Source organism: Candoia aspera, chromosome 10, assembly GCF_035149785.1.
Source record: "Candoia aspera isolate rCanAsp1 chromosome 10, rCanAsp1.hap2, whole genome shotgun sequence".
Lineage (NCBI taxonomy): Eukaryota > Metazoa > Chordata > Lepidosauria > Squamata > Boidae > Candoia > Candoia aspera.
Genome location: NC_086162.1, coordinates 5354388 through 5376211, shown reverse-complemented (window position 1 = coordinate 5376211; position 21824 = coordinate 5354388). Strand labels below are relative to the sequence as shown.

The 21824-nt window shown below is 46.3% G+C and overlaps 1 protein-coding gene across 1 annotated transcript in view; it reads right to left on the bottom strand.

Annotated features, from left to right (window-relative positions):
* Window positions 1–329: 329 nt before the first annotated feature.
* Window positions 330–21824, bottom strand: part of COL16A1 (collagen type XVI alpha 1 chain) — a 178165-nt gene continuing 156670 nt past the window's right edge. The window contains exons 52-70 of the mRNA XM_063312279.1: window positions 20430–20474; window positions 19724–19777; window positions 18041–18076; window positions 17176–17238; window positions 14932–15003; window positions 13747–13800; window positions 13385–13429; window positions 12993–13037; window positions 10947–11000; window positions 9871–9924; window positions 8570–8620; window positions 7562–7651; window positions 7274–7309; window positions 6909–6953; window positions 6637–6825; window positions 5757–5823; window positions 3645–3824; window positions 3079–3156; window positions 330–1570 (exon numbers count right to left, since the gene is read on the bottom strand). Coding sequence (XP_063168349.1) covers window positions 1368–1570; window positions 3079–3156; window positions 3645–3824; window positions 5757–5823; window positions 6637–6825; window positions 6909–6953; window positions 7274–7309; window positions 7562–7651; window positions 8570–8620; window positions 9871–9924; window positions 10947–11000; window positions 12993–13037; window positions 13385–13429; window positions 13747–13800; window positions 14932–15003; window positions 17176–17238; window positions 18041–18076; window positions 19724–19777; window positions 20430–20474 — 1461 coding nt within the window. The 3' untranslated portion in view covers window positions 330–1367. The remainder of the gene's footprint in view (window positions 1571–3078; window positions 3157–3644; window positions 3825–5756; window positions 5824–6636; window positions 6826–6908; window positions 6954–7273; window positions 7310–7561; window positions 7652–8569; window positions 8621–9870; window positions 9925–10946; window positions 11001–12992; window positions 13038–13384; window positions 13430–13746; window positions 13801–14931; window positions 15004–17175; window positions 17239–18040; window positions 18077–19723; window positions 19778–20429; window positions 20475–21824) is intronic.

Below are 21824 nucleotides of genomic sequence, written 5' to 3'. Positions count from 1 at the left end.
CTGCAAGCCACAATAACACCACGTGTGTCATGCGATCATTGTGCAAATGACGTGAATTCCGCAATTTGTATCAGTGCAAATAAGGTAATTCAGGTCATTTGTGTGAAGATGCCACCAGGTGTGCGATGTCCCTCCACAACTGCCCGTGGGGGAGAGCATCCTAGCCACGAACAATGTCCCCTCCACCCCAGTCTTGTTTCGTCTCATCTGCTCCTGGCCCTCCAAGATCGCCCAGTTCTGATGCCCAGATGTATGAGCAACTAGAAGTAGGTGCTGATTTGGTTGAAGCTCAATATATTTGATAAAAAACAACAACAACAACAACCAGGAACATTCAAGAAAAATTAATTAATTCCAGGAAGTACATGGTCCCACACATTTCATACAACAGGAAGAAAACTATGTTGGACATCTGGAAAAGTAATTACACCATAAGATGATACTCCCATCCATGCATCCCAAATAGCACACAACCTTTTTTTTTTTTTTTTTAAGTTTCAGGTACTCCTTAGATTTTTACCCTCCAAGGACACAACAACTTTTAGTATTTTAATCTTTGTTCCCACTTTTACATTTCCAATTAAGGGGGAAATGTCTCCAAGCTACAAAGTGACATTTTTTCAGTACAGTCTCATGTATATCTACTAGAAGTAAATCCCACTGTATTTACTTGTGCAGTTTGATCCAAGAGAGGTGTGTAAATACTAGATGGGGCAGCCTTTCCCATCTTGGGCTGTCTAGATATGTTAGATGACAACTTCCTGCGTTGCAATGGCCCTGCTGGTTAGATTCCAGACAGATCTGGAAGATTAATAGGACAAAGACATGCAGTTTTGTTCCTATCAATTCCATTTTGGAAGTTTTCATCTCTCACCTTCCAGATTTCCATTATAACTCATGCCAAAAGGAAAAGTCCGACAGAAACTGGAGTTTAACCATAGCATCCCCTTTCTTGCTCCCACTTTGCATATTTTTTTGATTTTTTCAACAGATTCTGTCTACATTGTGGAAATAATAATAATAATTCCCAATGAGGCATGAAAAGAATGTACAGGATCTTCCCATAAACAAGGGAAAGGTTGAAGTTTTGTTTTGGCGTGTATTTTGCTGACCATGTATAAAATTCAGTCGGAATATGGAGACATTCACACACAGAAATCCTCTCTCTCTCTTTCTCTCTCACACACAGAAACAGATATCCTGGTAATTCTTTTTAAAAAAATGCCATCATGATAAGAGGTTGAACTCCACTGGAGAAAAATATAGTCAAAATATTAACAACAATGCAAGCATCATCACAGCTAGTCAAGAAGACTTGATCTTTGGCTATTCCAAATGGAGTCCTTTTGGGTGGGGGAGAAAACTCTTCAGCCTAAAGGCCCCTTCATGCTCTTGGGCTGGTACATGGGCTGCTCCCTGGGCATCATGCCGAAACAGTCTGAAGGATTGCAGTGACCCACTTTCCCAGGAGGGCCAGTAATGCCTGGGGGCCCTGGGATGCCTGGAATGCCCTGCTGCCCCATGGGCCCAGGAAGACCAATTTTTCCATAGCCGGGAGGCCCCTGGATCCCTGCAGAGAAGAAGAGAGAACAAGAAGGGGAGGGACGCTGTGTGAGATTCAAGCACTGTTGGCTGCCCCAAGATGATCATGTGCTCAAAAGTGGAAAAGTTCGATGCTACCCACAATGGAGGAATGGCTGGTGAAGATGATGGAGCTTGAAGAGATGGCTAAATTAACTTCTTTGATCAGGGAAAAAACAATATCTACATTTATGGTTGACTGGAAACCCCTTATAGACTTTTTGCATGAAATGGAAAAAAATGTACTTATGACTGGTGGTTTTGATGATTAGGGAAAAAAAATGGATAATAGAAAAAAGTGAGCTTTTCTTTCTGCACTTTTCTTTCTTTCTTTTTTTCTTTTACTCTTTATTAGTTTGTGTTGGTTTTTATGTTCTTTGTAAAACTTTTAATAAAATTTATAAACAAGAGAGAGAGAGATTCAAGCACTGTTGGGGATTCTACATTCTGTTGTCTGTTTTTGCTTTCCTGAAATTTTAGAAAGCATTGGAGAAGCCTTCCCCACAAGGATGCCTTCCAGATTGGTAGACTTCAACTCCCAAAATTGTCCACTCCTAAGGATTCTGGAAGTGAAGTCCACACACCCCAAAAATCTCTAGGTTGGGGAAAGGTGTGCTGGGGTTGGGTGGGCTTGTTTCCTTGTGAGGGAAGTTTCCATGGGATGTAGATTTCAACCTATTACGAATCTCAATGCTGAGCTGGATAGGTTGGTATGGCTGCTGAAGGTCTCAGTCCTCAGCAGAGCTGATGCTGACCCTCCAAAGCTACCTGAACATTTCCATTTTCAGTCCTACAAGCAACACTGAAGAAATCACATTAACCTGTTCCAAAACTTAAGAACAAGCTACTACTTTGGGTAACCAGAACAATATTTCCATCTCCTGCTCTGCAAAGATGGGACTGATCAAGGTAGGTTTAATTGAACGTGGAGAGAAGTTTGGCCTTCTCTTCTAGGTTCATTGAGCTGGAGTTAAGCTACTATTCCAGTGTTTCTCAACCTTGGCAACTTGAAGATGTGTGGATTTCAACTCCCAGAATTCCCCAGCCAGTAAGGATGGCTGGGGAATTCTGGGAGTTGAAGTTCACACATCTTCAAGCTGCCAAGGTTGAGAAACACTGTAAACTCTCCTCTTTTTTTACAGTTGCTATTAAGAGCAGGGTTCTCCATTTCACTAGTGGTATGGATCTAAGGAATGGATTTTTCCATCCCTTTCAATGACCATTAAAGTAACTATAATACAATGGTTTAAAAATGCTAAAGGAAGCAGCAACTACAAGAAGCTTCTGCTTTCTGTATAAGGATGCAACCTAATGCAACAGCCTTGGCTTGCTGAACATAGTAAGGCTCTGAATGGCGAGGATTGCAACGCAGGTCTGCAGAAGGACTGGCGATCTGAATTCTATGCATGTGGTGGGTCTCAGGGATTTATAAAAGCAAATGACAGATGAAAGCAAGCAGATTTAACTGCAATTGCATCAGAGGGAAGCTTCATTTACCTGGCGGGCCTGGTGGTCCAGTCTCCCCCATGATTCCATTCCCTTTGTCTCCTTTTTCTCCTTTGACTCCGGGCTCACCTGCACCGAGTGAGAAGACATGGAAGTGAATTGACCCAAGCTTCCCCCAACCTATAGCATCAGGCTGCCTCTGAAATGGTTTGTGAAAAGCCTTGTTTGTACCTCTCTGGGATGGGTAGACGTGATCACATTCTTGCCCAACTGGGATTAAGTATCCATCTCAGAAAACTGCTGGGACAAAGCTGTAAAACCATCCCACACCCCAAATTTTGGGGCCACTCTCCCCTGCTGATTTGTCATCAAAGTGACACGAACCTACTGGCTGAGTTGTCACATGCTTAACCTGGCCTCTGATTTAACCCCTTTCCTAAATTCACACCGAACTTTACATTGCTAACTAGCCAGACAGGCTGGGTTTACAGAGCATGCGAAGCCCCAGAAAATCGAGGTTCAGACTCTCCAAGCTGTCCGTGCTGTGCAGTTGACCCTAAGCGGGTCCTTCAAAGACCATCTTGAAATCTATCAGAAGGGGGAATTACAAGGCCTACCTCTCATGCCTGGCAGGCCTTGCCGGCCCTCCCTTCCAATCTGTCCAGGCAGTCCTGGAGAACCAGGTGGCCCCGGCCGCCCCGCCACCCCGTCTTTTCCGGGTGGTCCAGGTCTCCCTGGCTGGGACGCAAATTCTACTGTTGAGACTGGCATCCGGGAATGGTAGTACTGCATCCGCTCTGCAGGGAAGAGAAGGGAGCCAACTGTTGGCTTTGCTGCTGAAGCGGGGGACGGGAGCTGGTGGGGTAAGGAAATTGGAAAAGCTGCTTTTTTGGGACAGGGACCTTCTCCATAGTAGCTGGATAGAAACAGGATGAGGATGAGCCCTTGGAAGGAAAGGTGATCCCCTGAGAAACTCATCTGAAAAGTAGATTTGGTTACAGGTGGTCCTCGACTTATGACCATAACCGGGACCGGAATTTCCATTGTAAGTCACTGCGGTCATAAGCTGAGTCACCACATGACCAGACCTGATTTTACGACCATTTCTATGGGGGTCGTTAAGTGAATCACCACAGTCATTAAGCAAATCCAGCTTCCCTAATGGGTGCTTTTTGCCTGAAAACAGCAAAAAAGTCACAAAATGCAGTCACATAACTGTGGGATGCTGCAGCCGGTCATAAATGCGAGCTGGTTGCCAAGCGTCCAAAATGCGATTGTGTGACCGTGGGAGAGTGGTGGTGCGACATTTTGCGAAGCTCAGAAGTGCTTTACAAGCTGTAAAGTACCCATTCCGAGGCCATTGTAACTTCGGACCTTTGTTAAACAAACGGTCATAAGTCAAGGACTACCTGCATCCTATTAACTTAAAAAGGGGCAATTTACTTTTCTGAGAGACCTTCAAGGCAAACTATTATTAACAAAGATAACGATTGCAACTTTTTGGTTCCAGCAAATAAAGAATAACAACAACAGCAACAATAACAATAACACAACCTTGGGCACACCTATGTTTTTATGGCTGGCCTCCTTCAGGAATTGTACAAATATTGATTATGACTGCTTCTGCAGTCTTGTATTGTCTTTATCATTAATTGGTTACCTGGTTCTATTATCTGAAATTGTAATGTTTCAGTTTACTGTGGCATCTTTCAGTCAATTTCCAGTCTGGTTTGCAGGAATGATGGAGCCAGCTACCATCGTGGGTCAGGAGCGGGTTAGTCTTAATTCAAAGCAGGCCTCGGGGCACTTGTGGTTTAAACACATTCTCTTAGCCAGCTGTGTCACGATAACAAATAAGATGCTTATCGGGAGAAATTCCCACTTCCACACCGAGATGGGAGCCTAGAACAGCCTTGCTGAATAGGGCTTTTCTCAGCATTTTCCCTCTTTGCTTATTTTTTATTTTCAAGAGTGCCTGGGGGGTGTGTGTGCTGAAAAAGATAGAGGCTGGAGGAATATGTCTGGCTTCTGACCCTGATCAGGCTACAGTATTGCTAGCTTTCATTTATTTTCTTCTCTTGAAGTGTTAAAGGAAAAAAAAAGAATGCTCTGCAAAGGAAGTGGGGGTATCGGATATTATTGATTTTTTTAAAAAAGTCATTTATCAGGTAGAGTGGCAAGGGGGTCTGCGGGGAGGTCGTCAGAAAAGTCGAGATGATGGCTGTGAACGTGTGATTGAAGTTCCACCCCCTTTGAATGTGTGGATACATGTGAAAAGGAGCAAGGCTTTGATTACGTAGCTGTGGCCCCCTTCTTGACTCTTGACCCCACTCCCAGCAAAGGACCCCATGAAGCAGGAATTCTGAGAGCATCCTTAGAAGAAGGGTCTAAAATGCATGCAAATGCAGTTTTCCCTGTAGAGTTTTGTAGGCCTTACGCAAACCAGAATGCCCGGGGTTCCCTTGCTTGGAGGCTACGATAGAGAAGCTTACAAGACCAAGTCTGCTCTGGCTACGTGGATGTCCGAGGCAGAAAAACAGGATGGAGCAGAACTGAAATGACCTTCTCTGTGGTGGGGTTTCGGGCAGGAAATGCTCTCGGCTTCCAGGTCAGAGATCCTAACCTGCCTCGTCTCCTGGCCATCTGGCTAACTCTGCTTGGTTTTCTCAGGGCTCCAACCTGCCCCTGCAACCCACTTCCCCTGCCCTCAATCCAGTCTCATCACCAACCATCAAACATTTTGTGCAACTCCTCCCTGATGAACATCCGGATTTGGTCATAGCTGATGACATCTCCCTGGTGAAAAAAACAAGGAAGAGGGAAAGCAGAAGTCAGTTGTCCTCTTATCTGGCGTGCAAAGCTGTCCCGTTTGACCGCTGTCAGATGCTCAGCTTCACCCAGTGCTCAACAGGTGGCCTTCCCCCAAGCTCCAGGAAATCTTCCCAGACCGAAGCTGCTGTTGGCAAACTGCCATCAGTGGGCCCCACCATCCACACCTATTCCTTCCCTGGGAGGAGGAGTGGGCTGCTGGGGACCACAATGATCGATCTTTCAGCATGCTGCTATTTTAACTTCCTCCCATCCCCGAGAAGCAATGCTTTGTGGGACATTCTGGGGCTCCTCCGTCCTGGATACTGGCAAGCAACCCCTCCCCTCCTTAACATCAGGCGGGATTCTTGTTTGGCAACTTCATACTTTGGAATGGTTGCACTTGCAGCCTGGGATGTAGGAAGCTCTGGACTGTGCTGTGACTCCCTGGCAGTTCTGTATTGTAGGAGAAGCTGAGAATGAAGGTTGGGCCCATGAAGTCATGGCCAAGAGGAATTTGAACTTGGAGCGTTCCCCACCCGGCTGCACCATTTGGGCCTTCAAAATGCCCAAGCAAGTTTTGGCACTTGCATATCAGTGAAGTTGTGTGAAGCTCTCTTTCAAGTAAATACCATCCACTGGTGGCACATCCTAGAAGCCATCCAGTAAGAGAGACATCTCTTCTAACTGCATCTACTTTTAGACTGAACCAGAAGGTTGGTATTACAGAGGGCTGAATAGTTCAGCTGCTCGCTGCCTTGCATCCATTGTCCCCCTCACTGTCTTTGCCCCAGTTCTTACCGACGTCCCTGGCAATCCTGGGTTCCCAGGGATCCCCGCGGGACCAGGTGGACCAGGCTGTCCTCTCTCCCCAGGCGACCCACGTGGTCCCATGGGGCCCATTTCACCGCTTTTTCCTGGGCCTCCTGGCATCCCTGCTCTGCCTTTCTCTCCAGAGTGCCCCATCTCCCCTCGAGGGCCATGGTCCCCCTGAAAGAAGGAGGAGGACAAGTCCATGAAATGTTGTCATGGGAAAAGAGGCTGACATTCACTCCCAGCAGTGTCCAACTTACTTTCTGTCCAGCAAGACCAGGAGGACCTGGTTTTCCAGGAGACCCCTATGGACAAATAAGAGGAAGTCTTCAACATAGTGCTAAATGCCCATAATGCATTTGATTGGAAGAATGTATTAGCTGAATGCCACTTTTGTCCCATCAAATGGTCCTTGCCCTACCACTTGACTTGGAGCCTTTCACCTGCCCTGTACAGGAGGTGCTCCTTGCCCATTGTTCCCCTCCATTGGTTTGTGTGTTAGAAAGATGACGTAGGTGGCTTCCTCCATTGCTACAGTGGGCCACTCTCATTTTTGGTTCTGAGATGGGCGGCTAAAGAAGGAATCTTCTGTTTAAGAAGGTGATACAGATAAGAGACACCATACCTCTTTGCCTGCCAGTCCATCTGAGCCTGGCTCACCCTAGGAATTGACAAGAAAATAAGGGGAAAAGAGGATGTTATTTTCATTTCTCTATTAATGGGTCAAAATTCAAATACGGGCTTAGTTATTAACCTCCTTGTGTGTCTCTCAGCCTAATGCTGCACAAAGAATTAGGACTAGGGACCATTACAAATCATCCATCCGTCCATCCATCCTCGACAAGAGCGTCTTCCCACAAGCTCCTCTTATGATTGATTCTGAAGCATGTTGACTCCAACATGCCACACTCACCGGCGGACCTGGGTGACCTGGTGTTCCTGGCTGGCCTGGGAGCCCACTGATGCCTCTTTCTCCAGAAGGTCCCCGGTCACCCTTCAGACCCTGGGAAGAGGAGAGACGGCATCAGAAAATGTTGGAGGCAATCAAGGAGATGCTGCTGGAAGGCAAAACTTTGTGGCAACTCTTCCAAATGACCAGCTCCATGGTGCTCTTTGCAATGCATGGGTGCTCTGGGATTCATTGTGGTGGGAGAACCCCAAGGTCCCCCTTCCAGTTGTGGCAGAGGGGCTGCTTCTGTATACATAGACCAGCGGTGGGCAACTTTCTGGCATGCTTCTCTCCACACATCTGCTTCTTCACCAGAAAGAAAGCAGAGGTGAACTTGGCAGTGGGGACAGGGACAAAAGTCTTTCTTCAGCATGTCTTGAGGAGCCAGTCCCACCTCACATCCAGAAAAATTCATGGCCAGATATTTAGCCAAGTGCTAGAAAGATGTTGACTGAGCAGCACAGAGTTTTGCTAGAAGTTAGTTTTGCCCAACATGGCAGTCTCTAGATGTACTGGACTGCATCATCCTTGGCTCCTGGGATTGGGGTGGCTAAGAAGATGGGCACTTCAGTCCAGGATGTCTGGACACATCTGGTTGGGGACGGATGGGAAGTTCTTCTTGGGAGCAACTGCACACTCTGTAGTCTAGTACCAACTTCTAAAATGTAACCTTCTAAAATGGCATCTTAACAATTGAGAATTCCAATGAATGTTTCCTGGAGACAATCAGATCATTTTCTCATTTGGTTGGAAATGGATTTGGAGGTAGGGATTCCACATCTTTCCAAAGAAGTGGGAAAGGGTTCCAGTGGGAACAAGATTCCAAGCTCCAAGGATGAACAGTTCCTCTTCTTTGGCTCCATTCAGAAGCAAGGAGGATCCATGTTGGATCAGACTCAAGAGGCCCGGAGCCTGAGGATTTACCCCGAGAGTTGTCAGTCAATAACCAAGAGGGGCATGGAGGGTACTCACAACTCCAACAAGACCTGATGGACCAGGCTGGCCAGGGCTTCCAGGTGGACCCTGAACAGGCAGAGAAAATTGCACAAGGATGTGAGAACATTGATACACATATCATCAATGAGCATTTCCCCAGCAAGCCTGACTCTGTCTTTCATGTATAAAAAATAAATCCAAAATGAATTATTAGCAGAAAAGTATACTCAGGAGTTAGCAATGGACCTTTAAAACAGCCATCTTTAAAAAGTTCTCTTGGGTACAGGTTTAGAAAGCTCAGAACTATTCATTCACCACATCAGAACACTCAATGAATAAAGGCCAAGGGAGATAAACCTGGAGTAGTCATGTTCCTTGTTCACATGTTAAGGGTGATCCCAGGAGGTATCTGATTTTCACACCAGAAAGGTTATTCAAGCAAGGGGCAGCCTCCCTCTTTAAATCTCTGTTCTTATCTGCCCAGGTATTTTTCACCCAGCCTGCCTCATGAGTTGGGCTGTGGAGAAGCACACCACTCATGGCAAATTAAGGCAGGGTGCTGCTGAGCTTCCTGCAACTACACGTCCCTTTCCAGTGCAGGAATCTGAGCTCCCCAGATGTGAACGTGTGAATTCAGCAGCTCTGAGTAACCAAACACAGCGGTCTGTGCCATCTAGTTTGGCTCTGGTTAAGATTCTAATTGCAGAGGGCAGGGTTTCTGTTCCTTATTAAAGGAAAGGATTTCCAAAATGCTTGACAAATATACTCCAGTTGGTCCCTAATTATGGATGGATGAGAGGTATAGAATTAAGATTTGGCAAGGACTCTTCACTGCACGACATGGAACATGAATTTCTAAATATCAGTCCAGCTGGGATTCAGCTGTATTGAAATCTACAGACCAAGTTACTTGCAGGAACCAAAGTTCAATAATTTCCCTGCAGCTTTGGAGTGACTACTTTTTAATCCCTGGATTGGGGAGAGAATCTGCAATTGGAATATTCTATTCTGAATATCTGCAGGACTGCCTGTTATTTCTGTGGAATATGTTTGGTGGTGGGTTTTTTTTTTTCAGTTTAGCTAATATAAAAACCAAACTGTGAATGTGTTTTGTTTTGTTTTTAGAACTACCAGTTTTAAAAAATGGGAATTCAGGGAGGGCTGAAACAGCATAAACTGAGAATTTAACTGTTGGCATTTATACTTCGGCTTTTATGCCAAGCAGTACCTGGTTTTAGCAGTGGTTCAGAAGCCTGACCTGGTAGCTTTATGGACACCTCAGCCACCCAGCTATAAATCTGCTTACACAAAACCCAAGAAAGAGCATTTTGACTCACAGAGTGTCCAGGCGGGCCTGGTCTACCTTGAGGCCCCATTGGACCTGGCTCTCCCTGGAGAAGGAAAAGAACTTTAGAGCAAACTCACGTTTCTGTTAAGAGATCCTTGGAGCAAGAAATACTGGTGCATTGCCCAGGACATCTTGGGCAAGTTGTGACTAAGTTAATAAATTCTGTATCACTGAAACACGCATGTTTTGAGACGTATACACAGGACCTTGTTTTTAAATCCATTCAATCATGTCCGATTCTCAGAAACTGCCTAGACGAGTCCCTGCAGTTTTCTTGGCAAGGTTTTTTCAGAAGTGGTTTGCCATTGCCTCCTTCCTGGGGCTGAGGGAGAGTGACTGGCCCAAGGTCACCCAGCTGCCTTCGTGCCCAAAGCAGGCCTAGAACTCAAGATCTACTGGTTTCTAGCCTGGTGCCTTAACCCTACACCAAACCGGTGTACAAACTACACCACTACACAACACTACACAAACTATGCCTTGTGTACTGTTACCCAGTTGCATCTACTTCTGTAAAGCATACAGTATGTTTGCACGGCAAGCTTTCTCCCCTTGGCATAGCACCTATCCTGTGCCTGCATAACATAATAATCTGCGTGGCGCAAGCTTCTCTGGGAGGAAGATTTGGTTGTGAAGATTGCTGTTGCATCAGCATCCCCCGTTCTCTCTCTATGTATACACACACACCTGTACTTACACATACAAGTGAACTAAGGAAAACGACTAATGGAGGAATGAATCTTGTGGATTAACTTTGCTCTCCTCCCAACATTTTGCTAATTCCAGCCCACTTCCTTTGTCCCATGGAACCCAATCAAAAGCATTATGAATGGAGCCATCCATATCATTTGGTATATTTCCATCCTTCGTCTACTCTGCGTTCCCAACTTGAGTTCCATTTCTTAGTCAAGGTACACTAGGACCATGAAAGAAGACCCAGGAACTGACTTCCATAGACCTCCCACTGCTGAGTCAGTTCCAAGTCCAGGCAAACACACATGCAGAATTAATCTCAGGGGTGTATCCCGCACACAGCAATTCACTTTTGGCTGGATGCTGAAAACTCACCTCAGCTCCAGATCGGCCAGGATTCCCGGAAGGTCCTGGTTTACCACAATCACCCTAGAAAGTCAAGTAGGCATGGCTTATAATGTTTGTATTACAGTAGATATAAAGTAATAGAAGCCTTTCTTCTTCTAACAAACTCCCTAGTCTTCTTGCTCAACCAACCTCAGTAACAGATGCATATGAGGATGGGCCTGTCTTCCTCACTGTCCCAGTGGGCCCAAATCTCTGAATGCACTGGCCCAGCCAAACACACCTGTGTGATTGAAGTGAAGCGTGAAGCTGCCTGGGACCAGATCAAATCAATGGATCCACACAGCCCAAGGTGAGCTCCTCCAGCATTCTCCAACTTTCTAATGTTGGGTTTCAATCCCCAGAATTCTCAAAGGCCATTCTCAATGGGAATTCAGGGGGGGGGGTCTAGGACACCTGGAGGGCATAGGTGGGTCTGCTCTAATGGGCAGCAGTTCTCCAGAATCTACTTGAGATCTTTTTACTGAAGTCCTTTTTGCTCTTAGTGCTGCAATCAGAGTCCAAAGGGCATTGCGACCTACACCTGCATATCATTTCTGTGTCTTGTGGACTCTGTGTTTAAAAAGAAGAAGACAACAAAAGCAGTCCTAAAACATGACAGATCTTGAGGCCTGAATAAGTTTGCAAGTTGAGTTGCACTGAAAATTATACACACTTATCCTCAGTTGCTCCATTGGTAAAATGTGCACACTAAAGTTGCAGCGCCATAATTTTCATACAAAGTGCAAAAAGCAGAATATGACTGTGGACGCAAAATTCAGCTTCTGAGGTGAAACTTCTAGCTGTTTTTTCTGGGCCCAATTGCGTATGTCAAGAATCAACTGAACAGCATTACCAATGATGGTTTCAGTAGATACTGAAGTTTTGGCAGTGCTATTATGTCTGGATTGACCCATTCTGCCTCTATCACATGATGAATATGCAAATACTAACTGACCAGGCAATGGAGAAGTCACATGGGGATAAATCAAAAGATGTAGATTTATGTGGGAATAAAACTAAGATTAACTGAATGGAGTACAGTTTAATTTTTACAATATCCTTGGAGGTTCTGCTATTAGCAGATGATCTTCACCCATTTCTGGCTTCAGAGCAGGTTACTCAGATTGAGTCTGCCTGGTTGACCTGATGGATGAACTTCACCTGGGGACCACCTAGAAGGAGTTGCTGCTCAAAATAGGGGCTTTTGTGATGTCTCTCAGGGCCTGCTAGAGTTTTCTTTGTGGCCTCCCAGTTTTTTGGAATGCATTTTCTATAGAATTATGGCAAGTCTTGGTTTAAAAGCTCTTAAGACCAAGCACCTTTGAAAAAAATGGTTTTTAGTTGTTGATTTTAAAGACTGACATTAACTGTGACCATTGTTTTTAATATGTCTAGTTTAATTTAGTTTTGTGTCTATTGTAAGCTCTGAAACGTCTTGATAGGTTATAATAGGTTTACACAAGCAAATGTATACTTGTTCCTAAGGACCTCTTAGATCTTTGCTTCTGTGTTTTCATCATCATGAAAATCATAACTATCAGTGATTAATATCGTATGGCACAGAGTTTGGTGTTCATGCTGCTTTTTCTTGCTGGGAAATCCTTGTGAGGTCCAGCAGCCAGATGTGTAGACTATTTAGCTGTGACCAGTCACGTTGCCCAGGGTGCACCACGGGGAGGCTAGTCTGCATTGCACCAAGTTGGGCTGAGAGAGAGGGACTGGCCCAAGGTCCCCCAGCCGGCTTTCATGCCCAAGGCAGGACTAGAACTCACAGACTCCTGGTTTCTAGCCCAGCACCTTAGCCACTAGACCAAACTGGCTCTCTGCTATGCCATACAATAAAAAAAAAAGTGATCAATATGTGTAAGAATTACAATTTTCAGCATTCAGGCTCAATCTACTTTGGCCTTTCTAATTGTCAGGCAAGGACAAACCATCCGGTGGAGGATATAATTAACCAATTTGACATGAGGTTGAATAAATGAGGATGAACACATATCCCATTTTGATCCTGCAATCACTGACAAGGCTAACCTTCTGTCCTGGCAGGCCAGGATGACCTGGTTTCCCTTTGAATCCCTAGAAAGAAGGAAAAGAAAATAACAATAGAGAGGCTATAACATTTGCTACTAGATCAAAGTCAGCAGGCCCTGAACGCTTAAGCTTAAGGGCTGCCAACGGATTGGAAATCTACCTCCCCCCAAAAGAACCTGGCTTGATTTAGTATCTGGCAACAATCATACAGATTACAACAGCTGATAAACATCTGCCCATCAAGACATGCTAAAAGTGCAACTAGGGTCTAGCTGCTGAAAAGTTGGCATCATCAGATCTCCCAGTGCAGGGCAGAGACTCAGTGATCAGTAGAAGAAGAAGCTCCCCTCGTTCCCTATGTCCAGCAGAGCCTTGGATGGCTAACAACTTACTGGAGATCCCGTCATTCCTGGAGGTCCTGGTGGTCCTGAGTCACCCTAGAAGAAGCCAAGAGTTAATGCTAAGGAAGAGATCTGTACCATCCCAGGTTTTCAGCAGAGTGGTTAAACTATCTTCTCCCCCTTCCCACCCAGATAAATGGGTCCGGCCTCCTTCCATAGAAGGCATACCACCACCATCTTGCCATAATTCTCAAGGAACTGAAAGCCAGCTGATGCCAAACTGTCTTAAACAGTCACTTTTCAATCCTAAAGAGACAGCAGGAACTGTAGGATGTAACATATTACAAGGGGATCTTTCGTGTGGATGTTGTAAATAAGAATAGCATAATTGCTATTGGGACACACATTCTTACCCGTGACCCTGGTTTTCCGTCCTTCCCATCCTGTCCCTCCAGGCCAGGTGGACCCTAGAAATAAACTCAGATTACTTGTGCGTTCCTTCTTTGAACTGCTTAGAGGAAAAATCCAAGTGCAACAGTCAACGCTGTATTTTTATTTACTGCACTGTGAGTATTAACATGTGCTGACATTCAGTTTATGGATGGATTCATACATATCTCTAAGCCAGAGCTTTTTGACAATAGTTTGTTAAGATGAAAATAAATGAGCCACATGATGATGGCTCACTGTAATGGTCTGGCATGATGACCAAGCATAGGTTGTAATTGATGGCCCACCAGAATTAGAAATTATGGTTGGATGTAGACTTGCAAAACATGCTTGATGCTAAATTGGAGTCAGTGTAATGGGAAAATAGAGTGCCACAGTTAGAATTGGCACCCACATCTGGAAACTGCTGCAATATCAGCTTGTGAAGCTAAATGGAAAGTGAATATTGTCAAGCAAATTTACATAATGTTCTGCTTGTTACATTGTAATTTGCTTGTTGAGCAGATCACGGCTTAGGGTCTAAGCTGATGGCTGTGCAAGCCATGCTTATAGTGAGATCTAAACTGATCAAGTGCCCTTTTCCAAGCCTCTTCATAAAATTGGTTCATCTGAAAAAGTGCTACCAGACTCCTCCAAATTTTTATCTATGGCCATCTTGCAAGGGGGTGATATCTTGAACCAAGAACTTCCTGACATTCAGGCCACATCATATGTCTCTGATTCTTCCGCGCTTCCTACAAAGGTATCTAGAGAAATGGGACTCCTTTAATACAAGGCATGCAGAATAAATATTTTACGGAAGGATAGCAGCCATAGTTTCTGTTGCAAAAAGAACAAAGTGTCTTCCTGTTCCTTATGCCCTGATCACTTGGTTAATTTTGAAGGTGCCCCAGTGGATAGAATCAACTTCTAGTTGAAACACTTCCCTATTTTTACGATGGGTGATGAGGAGACACTGTAAATCTTAAGGAGTTAAGTTCAGTAGGTTAAAGAACAGATGGGCTGGGTTGGCTGCAACTTCTGACAATGATCTCTTCGGGTAGAAGCAGGTAAATTTTACTGCTGATTATTTCACACCACAGTGAAACCAGCTCATTCTCACCTTCACTGCAGGGTGACTTAGACCACTGTGTCCCCAGCATACTTACTTGTAGTCCAGGCTGTCCTGGGGGCCCGGAGGGACCAGCCATGCCAGGAGCCCCACGCATCCCTTCGCTGCCCTGCAGAAAGTAGAGAAAGAAAACCCCATTCAGTGATTCAGCTGCTGTCGGCTGCCATGGGGAAGAAGCCCAGAGAGGACACAGCTCGGACATGGGGGAAATCTGGAGGAGGCATGGCCGGATTTCCATGCATCTTCCTTTCCAAGCCTCTTCCTTTTCTTGAATACGTTTCCCTGGGGGGAGTCACCTGAGAAAAAAGCCCCACCCTCTGGATCATGGAAGCCTGGTCTGGTTCTGGGAGAAGTTGAAACTATGCTTTGGGGGCCCTCCAGAGAGGCTTACTCCTACTTACTCCTTAGGTAAAGGTAAAGGGTTTCCCTTGACATTAAGTCCAGTCGTGTCCGACTCTAGGGGGGTGGGTGCTCATCTCCGCCTCAAAGCCAAAGAGCCGGCGTCTGTCCGTAGACACTTCCGTGGTCATGTGGCCGGCATGACTACAAGGAACGCCGTTACCTGCCTGCCGAAGTGGTGCCTATTAATCTACTCACATTTGCATGTTTTCGAACTGCTAGGTTGGCAGGAGCTGGGACTAGCAACGGGAGCTCACCCCGTCACGCGGATTTGAACCACCGACCTTCCGATCGGTAAGCTCGGCAGCTCAGCGGTTTAACCCGCAGCGGCACCACGTCCCTTACTCCTTACTCGTACTTAAATCCGGTTCAAATAACTGTTTACTTCCCTTCTCTCCCTGTTCCCAGGAGCCAAGCAAAACTTTCAGGCTGCAGTCCTGGCAGAAAGCAGCAGATGTCAGTAAAAGCCAGCGATTGGCAGAAACTGCTCCCTCCGCCTTCTCCTAATTTCTTCCCTGTTGCAACTCAACAGCTATTTTTCCCTTGGTATCCTCAAAGGGGCTTCTCGACAGATCCACACTGCAAACGCCTTCCTCCAGCCAGCCTTTCATCTGCAGAAAGAGTCCCCGTGACCCATCATACGAAGATAAAACTCTCTGCCTTTAATGCTCCGTAACTTGCCTGAGGCCCTGTGGAAACTCCTCCTCCGAGCAACAGAACCCCATTCCTCCCTCCCTCTTCCAGAGGTCGCCCCTCCTTCATCAAGGAGAACCAGTAAGCTAAAGTAGGGGATTCGGGAATTTGGCTAGCTTTTGGGGAAGAAGAGCCTTCATTTTCCCCCAAGTGCTTGCGCAGAAGGTAGGCAATGTGAGTGGATGAGACCATTCATCCTTTCCACTCTCCTGCCTCTGGAAATCTCTAATGCTGGCTCTCTTGGTTCATAGACCTGGTGGGAAGGGAGTACCTAGTGGTGGTGAAGTCTCTTTATGTCTGTGTCTCCTGCTCATCTCTAGGTAATATTGAAGGACTGCAACAGCAGCATTTTAGACGCAGAGTTCGGGGAGCTAGGACCTAATCTCTAGGAGAATCTCATGGAGAAAAGAGGTCTTCCCCCGTGTTCCTGCATCTGGAGTGCTGCTCTTGCAGAGATCGAGCTGCCTGATGATAGAGGAAGGGGAAGGGAGGTAAAGAGCACATTTCAGGGAATTGCAGAGGAAGGAAGGAAGGAAGGAAGGAAGGAAGGATGAGGGAGGGAAGAAGGGAGGCAATGCTGGTTCAGTAGCAACAGTTCTGCAATTGGTATAAAATTCCAAGGCCATCTGGGAAGTTGACCTTCATGTCTTGTTTCTTTTAAGCTTGTCCTTTCCAGTTTGGAAGCTGCAACCCACCCCTCTTCTCCAGGCCCAGAAGCCTGGAGAATCCCTTTTCCCCAACAGTTTATAATGGCACCAAGTCTGCATTTGGGGTTAGCACACAGGTTTCCATGCACTGTTGCACTCTGTCTGTGTTTTTACAGTTTGAAAAAAAAACAAAAGTGCAGGAAAAGGTAGTTGTAAAAGAGTTTGCACCTTTACACATGTAATTTTGTATGTGACTTTCCCTAATATATTTCTGGAAACACAATCCATCCTAATACATGCTTTTATATAGAACTAGTAACATACCATTTTCAGCTCAACTATCCCTAATACATGTAATGTTCTTGAAGTATCTTTCTCAAACAACTTCTTTGGGTAACTGAGAAAACCAGAAAAAGTGTGTTTCATTGGATGGTGCAATTCTGCTCCCACTGAAATCTGTGGCTATGTTGACATCCTTCCTGCTTCTTGTGAATTGGTGTTGCTTCATTTACCTTCCCTCCCCTCAGGAGTCAGTCACTCACTTTTTCTGCGGGGGGTCCTTGAGGTCCAGGGGGTCCTGCTTTTCCTGGAAAGCCTGGAGGACCCTAAAAAAAACCCCAACAACTTCAGAACTAGAAGCATGCCACATTCATCAGAAAAGCTCCATTCAGTCTGAATGTGGAACTTTGTAGTAGAATAAGATTCTGCAGTCTGTCCCAATTACCTGAGTTATGCAAATGTACACGTTCTATAATCTGTTGTAGGGAGGGGACAGGAGCTCTGCAAAACCTGATGCTTCACAGTGCAGTGTAATGAGATTTGTCCGTTAGCCTATGTGCTGTGGTGAAAAAGATGTTCAAGCTGTTGTCTGAATGGAAGATGGTTTGTTGTTTTGTCCCACCGGGCCAAGAGGAGGCCCCTGGCTGAGATTTTCCACCCCAGATAGCACTCAGGAAATGAGAAAACTGGGCAGAAAATTGGGCGGCTCTGTGAAGATCTGATGAAGTTTCAACAGGTGATATCTTTGGTTAGCTTCAAGCAGACTTTCTCATGCTGAAGTTTTCCAGCTGTGATGGACTACCAGCATGGCCCAAATATCTGGAGGGCACCAGACTGGAGAAAGATGATTCGAAGCTAATGGGAAGTTAGTTTTTTGGGTACATCTTTTCCATTTCTATACTGCCAGAGGAAGGACTGGAACATGTGTTTTTCTCACACCTTTATTGCCTTCCTTCTTACACAGATTTTTTCTGGGGATCGTTTCCCTAGAGAGAACCTTAAACAATTTAATCGGGATCTATAGGAAGAGGCTCTGTGACTCTTTCCTTGTTGCAATGCACTGTTTCAGCTCACAGACACTTTACCTGATGCTCCAGAAGAAAATATTTTGGGATGTGCCAGACTTACCGGTGCCCCTGGAAAACCAGGCTGGCCTTGAAAACCCTGGGAATAAAGTGAATACAGTTTAATACCCAGTAATGCCCGAGTTAAATAGATAAAATAGTCTCCCTGATGCAAGCTGTGCTGATCTGAAAAAGCTAAGCAGCGAAAAACCAGATTAGCATTTGGATGGGAGACCACTCTGAAATCTCAGGGCTGAAGGTTAAACTAGGAAGCTGAAAAAACCTCCCAGAAGGAGGCAAGGACAAATAACTTCTGTCCTGGATTCTATATTATGTGCATTTAGTCAGTAGACATCAAGCTCTTAAGGGACTTCCTTGTTTCCACCTTCCCTTCCCTCTACCAGAATCCAGAGAAAACTTTGGGACGTTGCCATGTGGCTCTTGGCACAAGGGATTTGAAGTTGTGAAAAAACTTCTACAGAGCTTTTGAAGTTCAGCAGAACTAAGCCTGGATGGAAAACAGTTTGGGCATATAAACTGTCAAGCTGGAAAGATGCAAATGTGAGAGGCACATGAAGGAAAGAGGGTCTCCTGTGCCCCAGTGGCAGTTTTTGAAAACCAGGTTATCTTATCTTTTGATGAAGATAGAGCCATGCCAGTAGAAAGGAGAGAACCCTGAAAGGACCAGGGCTGAGGAAGCACAGAGTCCAATCCTTACTGTTGTGGGTTACAGGTAGTCCTTGACTTATAACCACACTAGGGACCAGAAAATTCATCATTAAGTGGCATGGTCATTAAGTGAGGCATGTGACTGCACCCGATTTTATGTCATTTTTTCCGGTGATTGTTAAGTGAATCATGTGGTTCCCCGTTGATTTTGCTTCTTGGAAACTGGTTGGGACATTGCAAATGGCGATCACATGACCCCAGGACACTGCAACCATTGTAAATACATGCTGGTTGCCAAACGCCTGAATTTTGATCATGTGATCATGGGGACGCTGTGATGGATGTAAGCACAAGAACTGGTCGCAAGTCACTTTCCCCAGCACCATTGTAACTTCAAATGGCCGCTAAACGAATGGTCATAAGTTGAGGACTGTAGTTCACCAGTTTGGGTGATGCATGCTGCCACAGGTGGTACTGGGATCAGGGCCCTAAGCTCCACAGGGAAGGTTAGGAGGCAGAAATGGCAATTCAACCAAAAGTACCACAAGAGATGAACAGCCAGTGGAGCTCATTAGACTAGTGAGCTTTTGCCAGGACGTTTTGCGAGGATGTCACAATGGGCACCACAAGACACGTTTCTGGTTTTATCTTCTAAATTAGTTACCGTGAACCTTTTCTTTTTGCAAGAAGATGAGGAAAGCTAGGACTCAGAGGTGTCCACAAGCTTGGCCAAAACGGTCAAGATGGTGGTCATGATGGGGCGATCAAAGATCTACCCATTTTTATGTGCATCATGTGTGCAATGCACAAAAAATCCCAGGCAGAATTTCAGCTGCACCATCCCGGCTGCCCTCAGTGTTTTTGACCATACCCTGCAGACACCCCTGCTAGCACTCCAGATCAAGCCTCTAGCAGAGGCTAGAGAAAATAACACTCAAGGCAGAGAAGCACAGGGACACTATTGCACAGTGCCAGGAGAAGGGCACCCTTCCCTCTCTCTGTGTGTAGCCCGTTGGCACATTAGCCCCATGTGGTGGCCGCTTCCAGAATGGAACACTCCTGGCCCAGAAGGTCTCACCTGGTCACCTTTTTCTCCTGAGCTGCCTGGCAATCCTCGCTCACCTCTGGGGCCCTGTTGCAAGGAGAGAATAAAATTGGTGTCCTTTGCCTGGAGTTGCTGCAACCTTTCTGCAGACTTTAAGTTCTCCCTGGGCTGGCCTGCCAGTGTCTGGCAGGCTCAGATGATGAATGAATGAAAGCTGGAACCCTTGTCCCTTCTCACTCTGCAGAGCAGCTTTGAATTCAGAGAAGCGTTCAAATAATCAGAGCCCTCACCACCAGCCTGGTGTGACAGAGTCCAGACACTGGTTCACCTCCTTAGTGAGAACTATGACCCAGATAAAATATAAAGTACACAGAATATTTTCCCTTCTTGTATTCTCCAACATCCTAACAAATATAAATATCTGAGGTGATCACAAAAGCTTCCCGTTTACTCAACCTCTGATACCTTCCCTTCCTTTCTTACTGCTGCCTGCCTTTAGATCAGAAACCCCTCAGGGCAAGACCTATCAAACCTGTTGTTTGCAAAACATAAATAACTTCCCATCAAACCACTTGCCTACAGAAGGCAAGGCTTGCTGCAGCTCAGGTTTCTCAACGGTGGTGGCCTCAAGATTTCTTGGGCTACAACACCCAGAATTTCCACCAACCAGATGCCTTGGCTGCAACCAAACATCTGATTAATGATTTTGTGCCATACATCACTGAGCTGGTGAGCTTACCGCGGGTCCTACGGGTCCTACAGGTCCATCCAAGCCAGGGGGGCCCTGGAGAGCAAAAGGAGACATTTCTTAGAAATTTAAGATTTAATTTAAATTTAATACCCAGTAATGCTGGTGCACCCCCTCCTCAAGAAACCATCCCTGGATCTTACTGTGTTGGACAATTTTCGTCCTGTCTCCCACCTCCCCTTTTTGGGGAAGGAGGTTGAGAAAGAGGTGGCGCTGCAGCTCCAGAGGATTCTGGGTGAAACAGATGATCTGGACCCCTTTCAGTCAGGTTTCAGACCATATGGGACAGAAACTGCATTGGTCGCACTTATGGATGATCTCTGGCGGGAGCGGGATGGGGGCAGTGCATCCTGGGTCTCCTTGACCTCTCAGCGGCTTTTGATACCATCAACCATGGTATCCTTTTGGGATGGCTCAGGGGGTTGGGGGTGGGCGGCGTGGTCTTGCAGTGGTTCACCTCCTTCCTCCAGGGCCAGTCCCAACCAGTGGTGATAGGGAGTGAGAGATCCAGCCTGTGACCCCTACTTGGGGTGCTGCAGGGCTCGGTTCTCTCCCCTCTCCTATTTAACATCTGCATGAAACCGCTGGGTGAGATCATCCATCGCCACGGGATGAGGTATCACCAATATGCTGATGATACTCAATTGTACGTCTCCACCCTGGATGATGTAAGTGATGCTGTGATTGCCCTTTCCAGGTGCCTGGAGGCTGTAAGGGTTTGGATGGGGAACAACAGGCTTCAGCTGAACCCTGGGAAGACGGAGTGGCTGTGGGTTGGGGACCCCTCAGTATCCGGGAATTTGCTATCTTTGGCTCTGGATGGGGTTGCACTGGCCCAGACAGACCCAGTGCGGAACCTGGGTGTTCTCCTGGACTCATGACGCCTGCTCGAAGAGCAGGTGGCAGCTGTGCCCAGGAGGGCCTTTGCGCAGCTTCATGTTCTGCCCCAGTTATGCCCTTTCCTGGATAGAGAAGCCCTTCAAATGGTCACTCATGCCCTTGTTATCTCCCATATAGACTACTGCAATGTGCTCTACATGGGGCTATCCCTGAAGAGTATCCAGAAGCTACAGCTGGTCCAGAATGCAGCTGCGTGGGCTATCTTTGGTGCCCCTAGAAGGGTGCATATAACACCTCTACTACACGAGCTGCATTGGGTGCCAGTTTGCTTCCAGGTCCAATTCAAGGTCCATGGGGCCAGGCTGAGGGACTGCCTCTCCCCATTACATCAACCCATCCCACCTGATCTTGCAGAGAGGGCATGCTGAGGACCCCGTCTGCAAGAGAATTCCACCTGGCCGGGTCCAGGAGGTGGGCCTTCTCTGCAGTAGCTCCTGCCCTCTGGAACATCCTACCCCCAGAGATGAGGTTAGCCCCTTTGCTCCT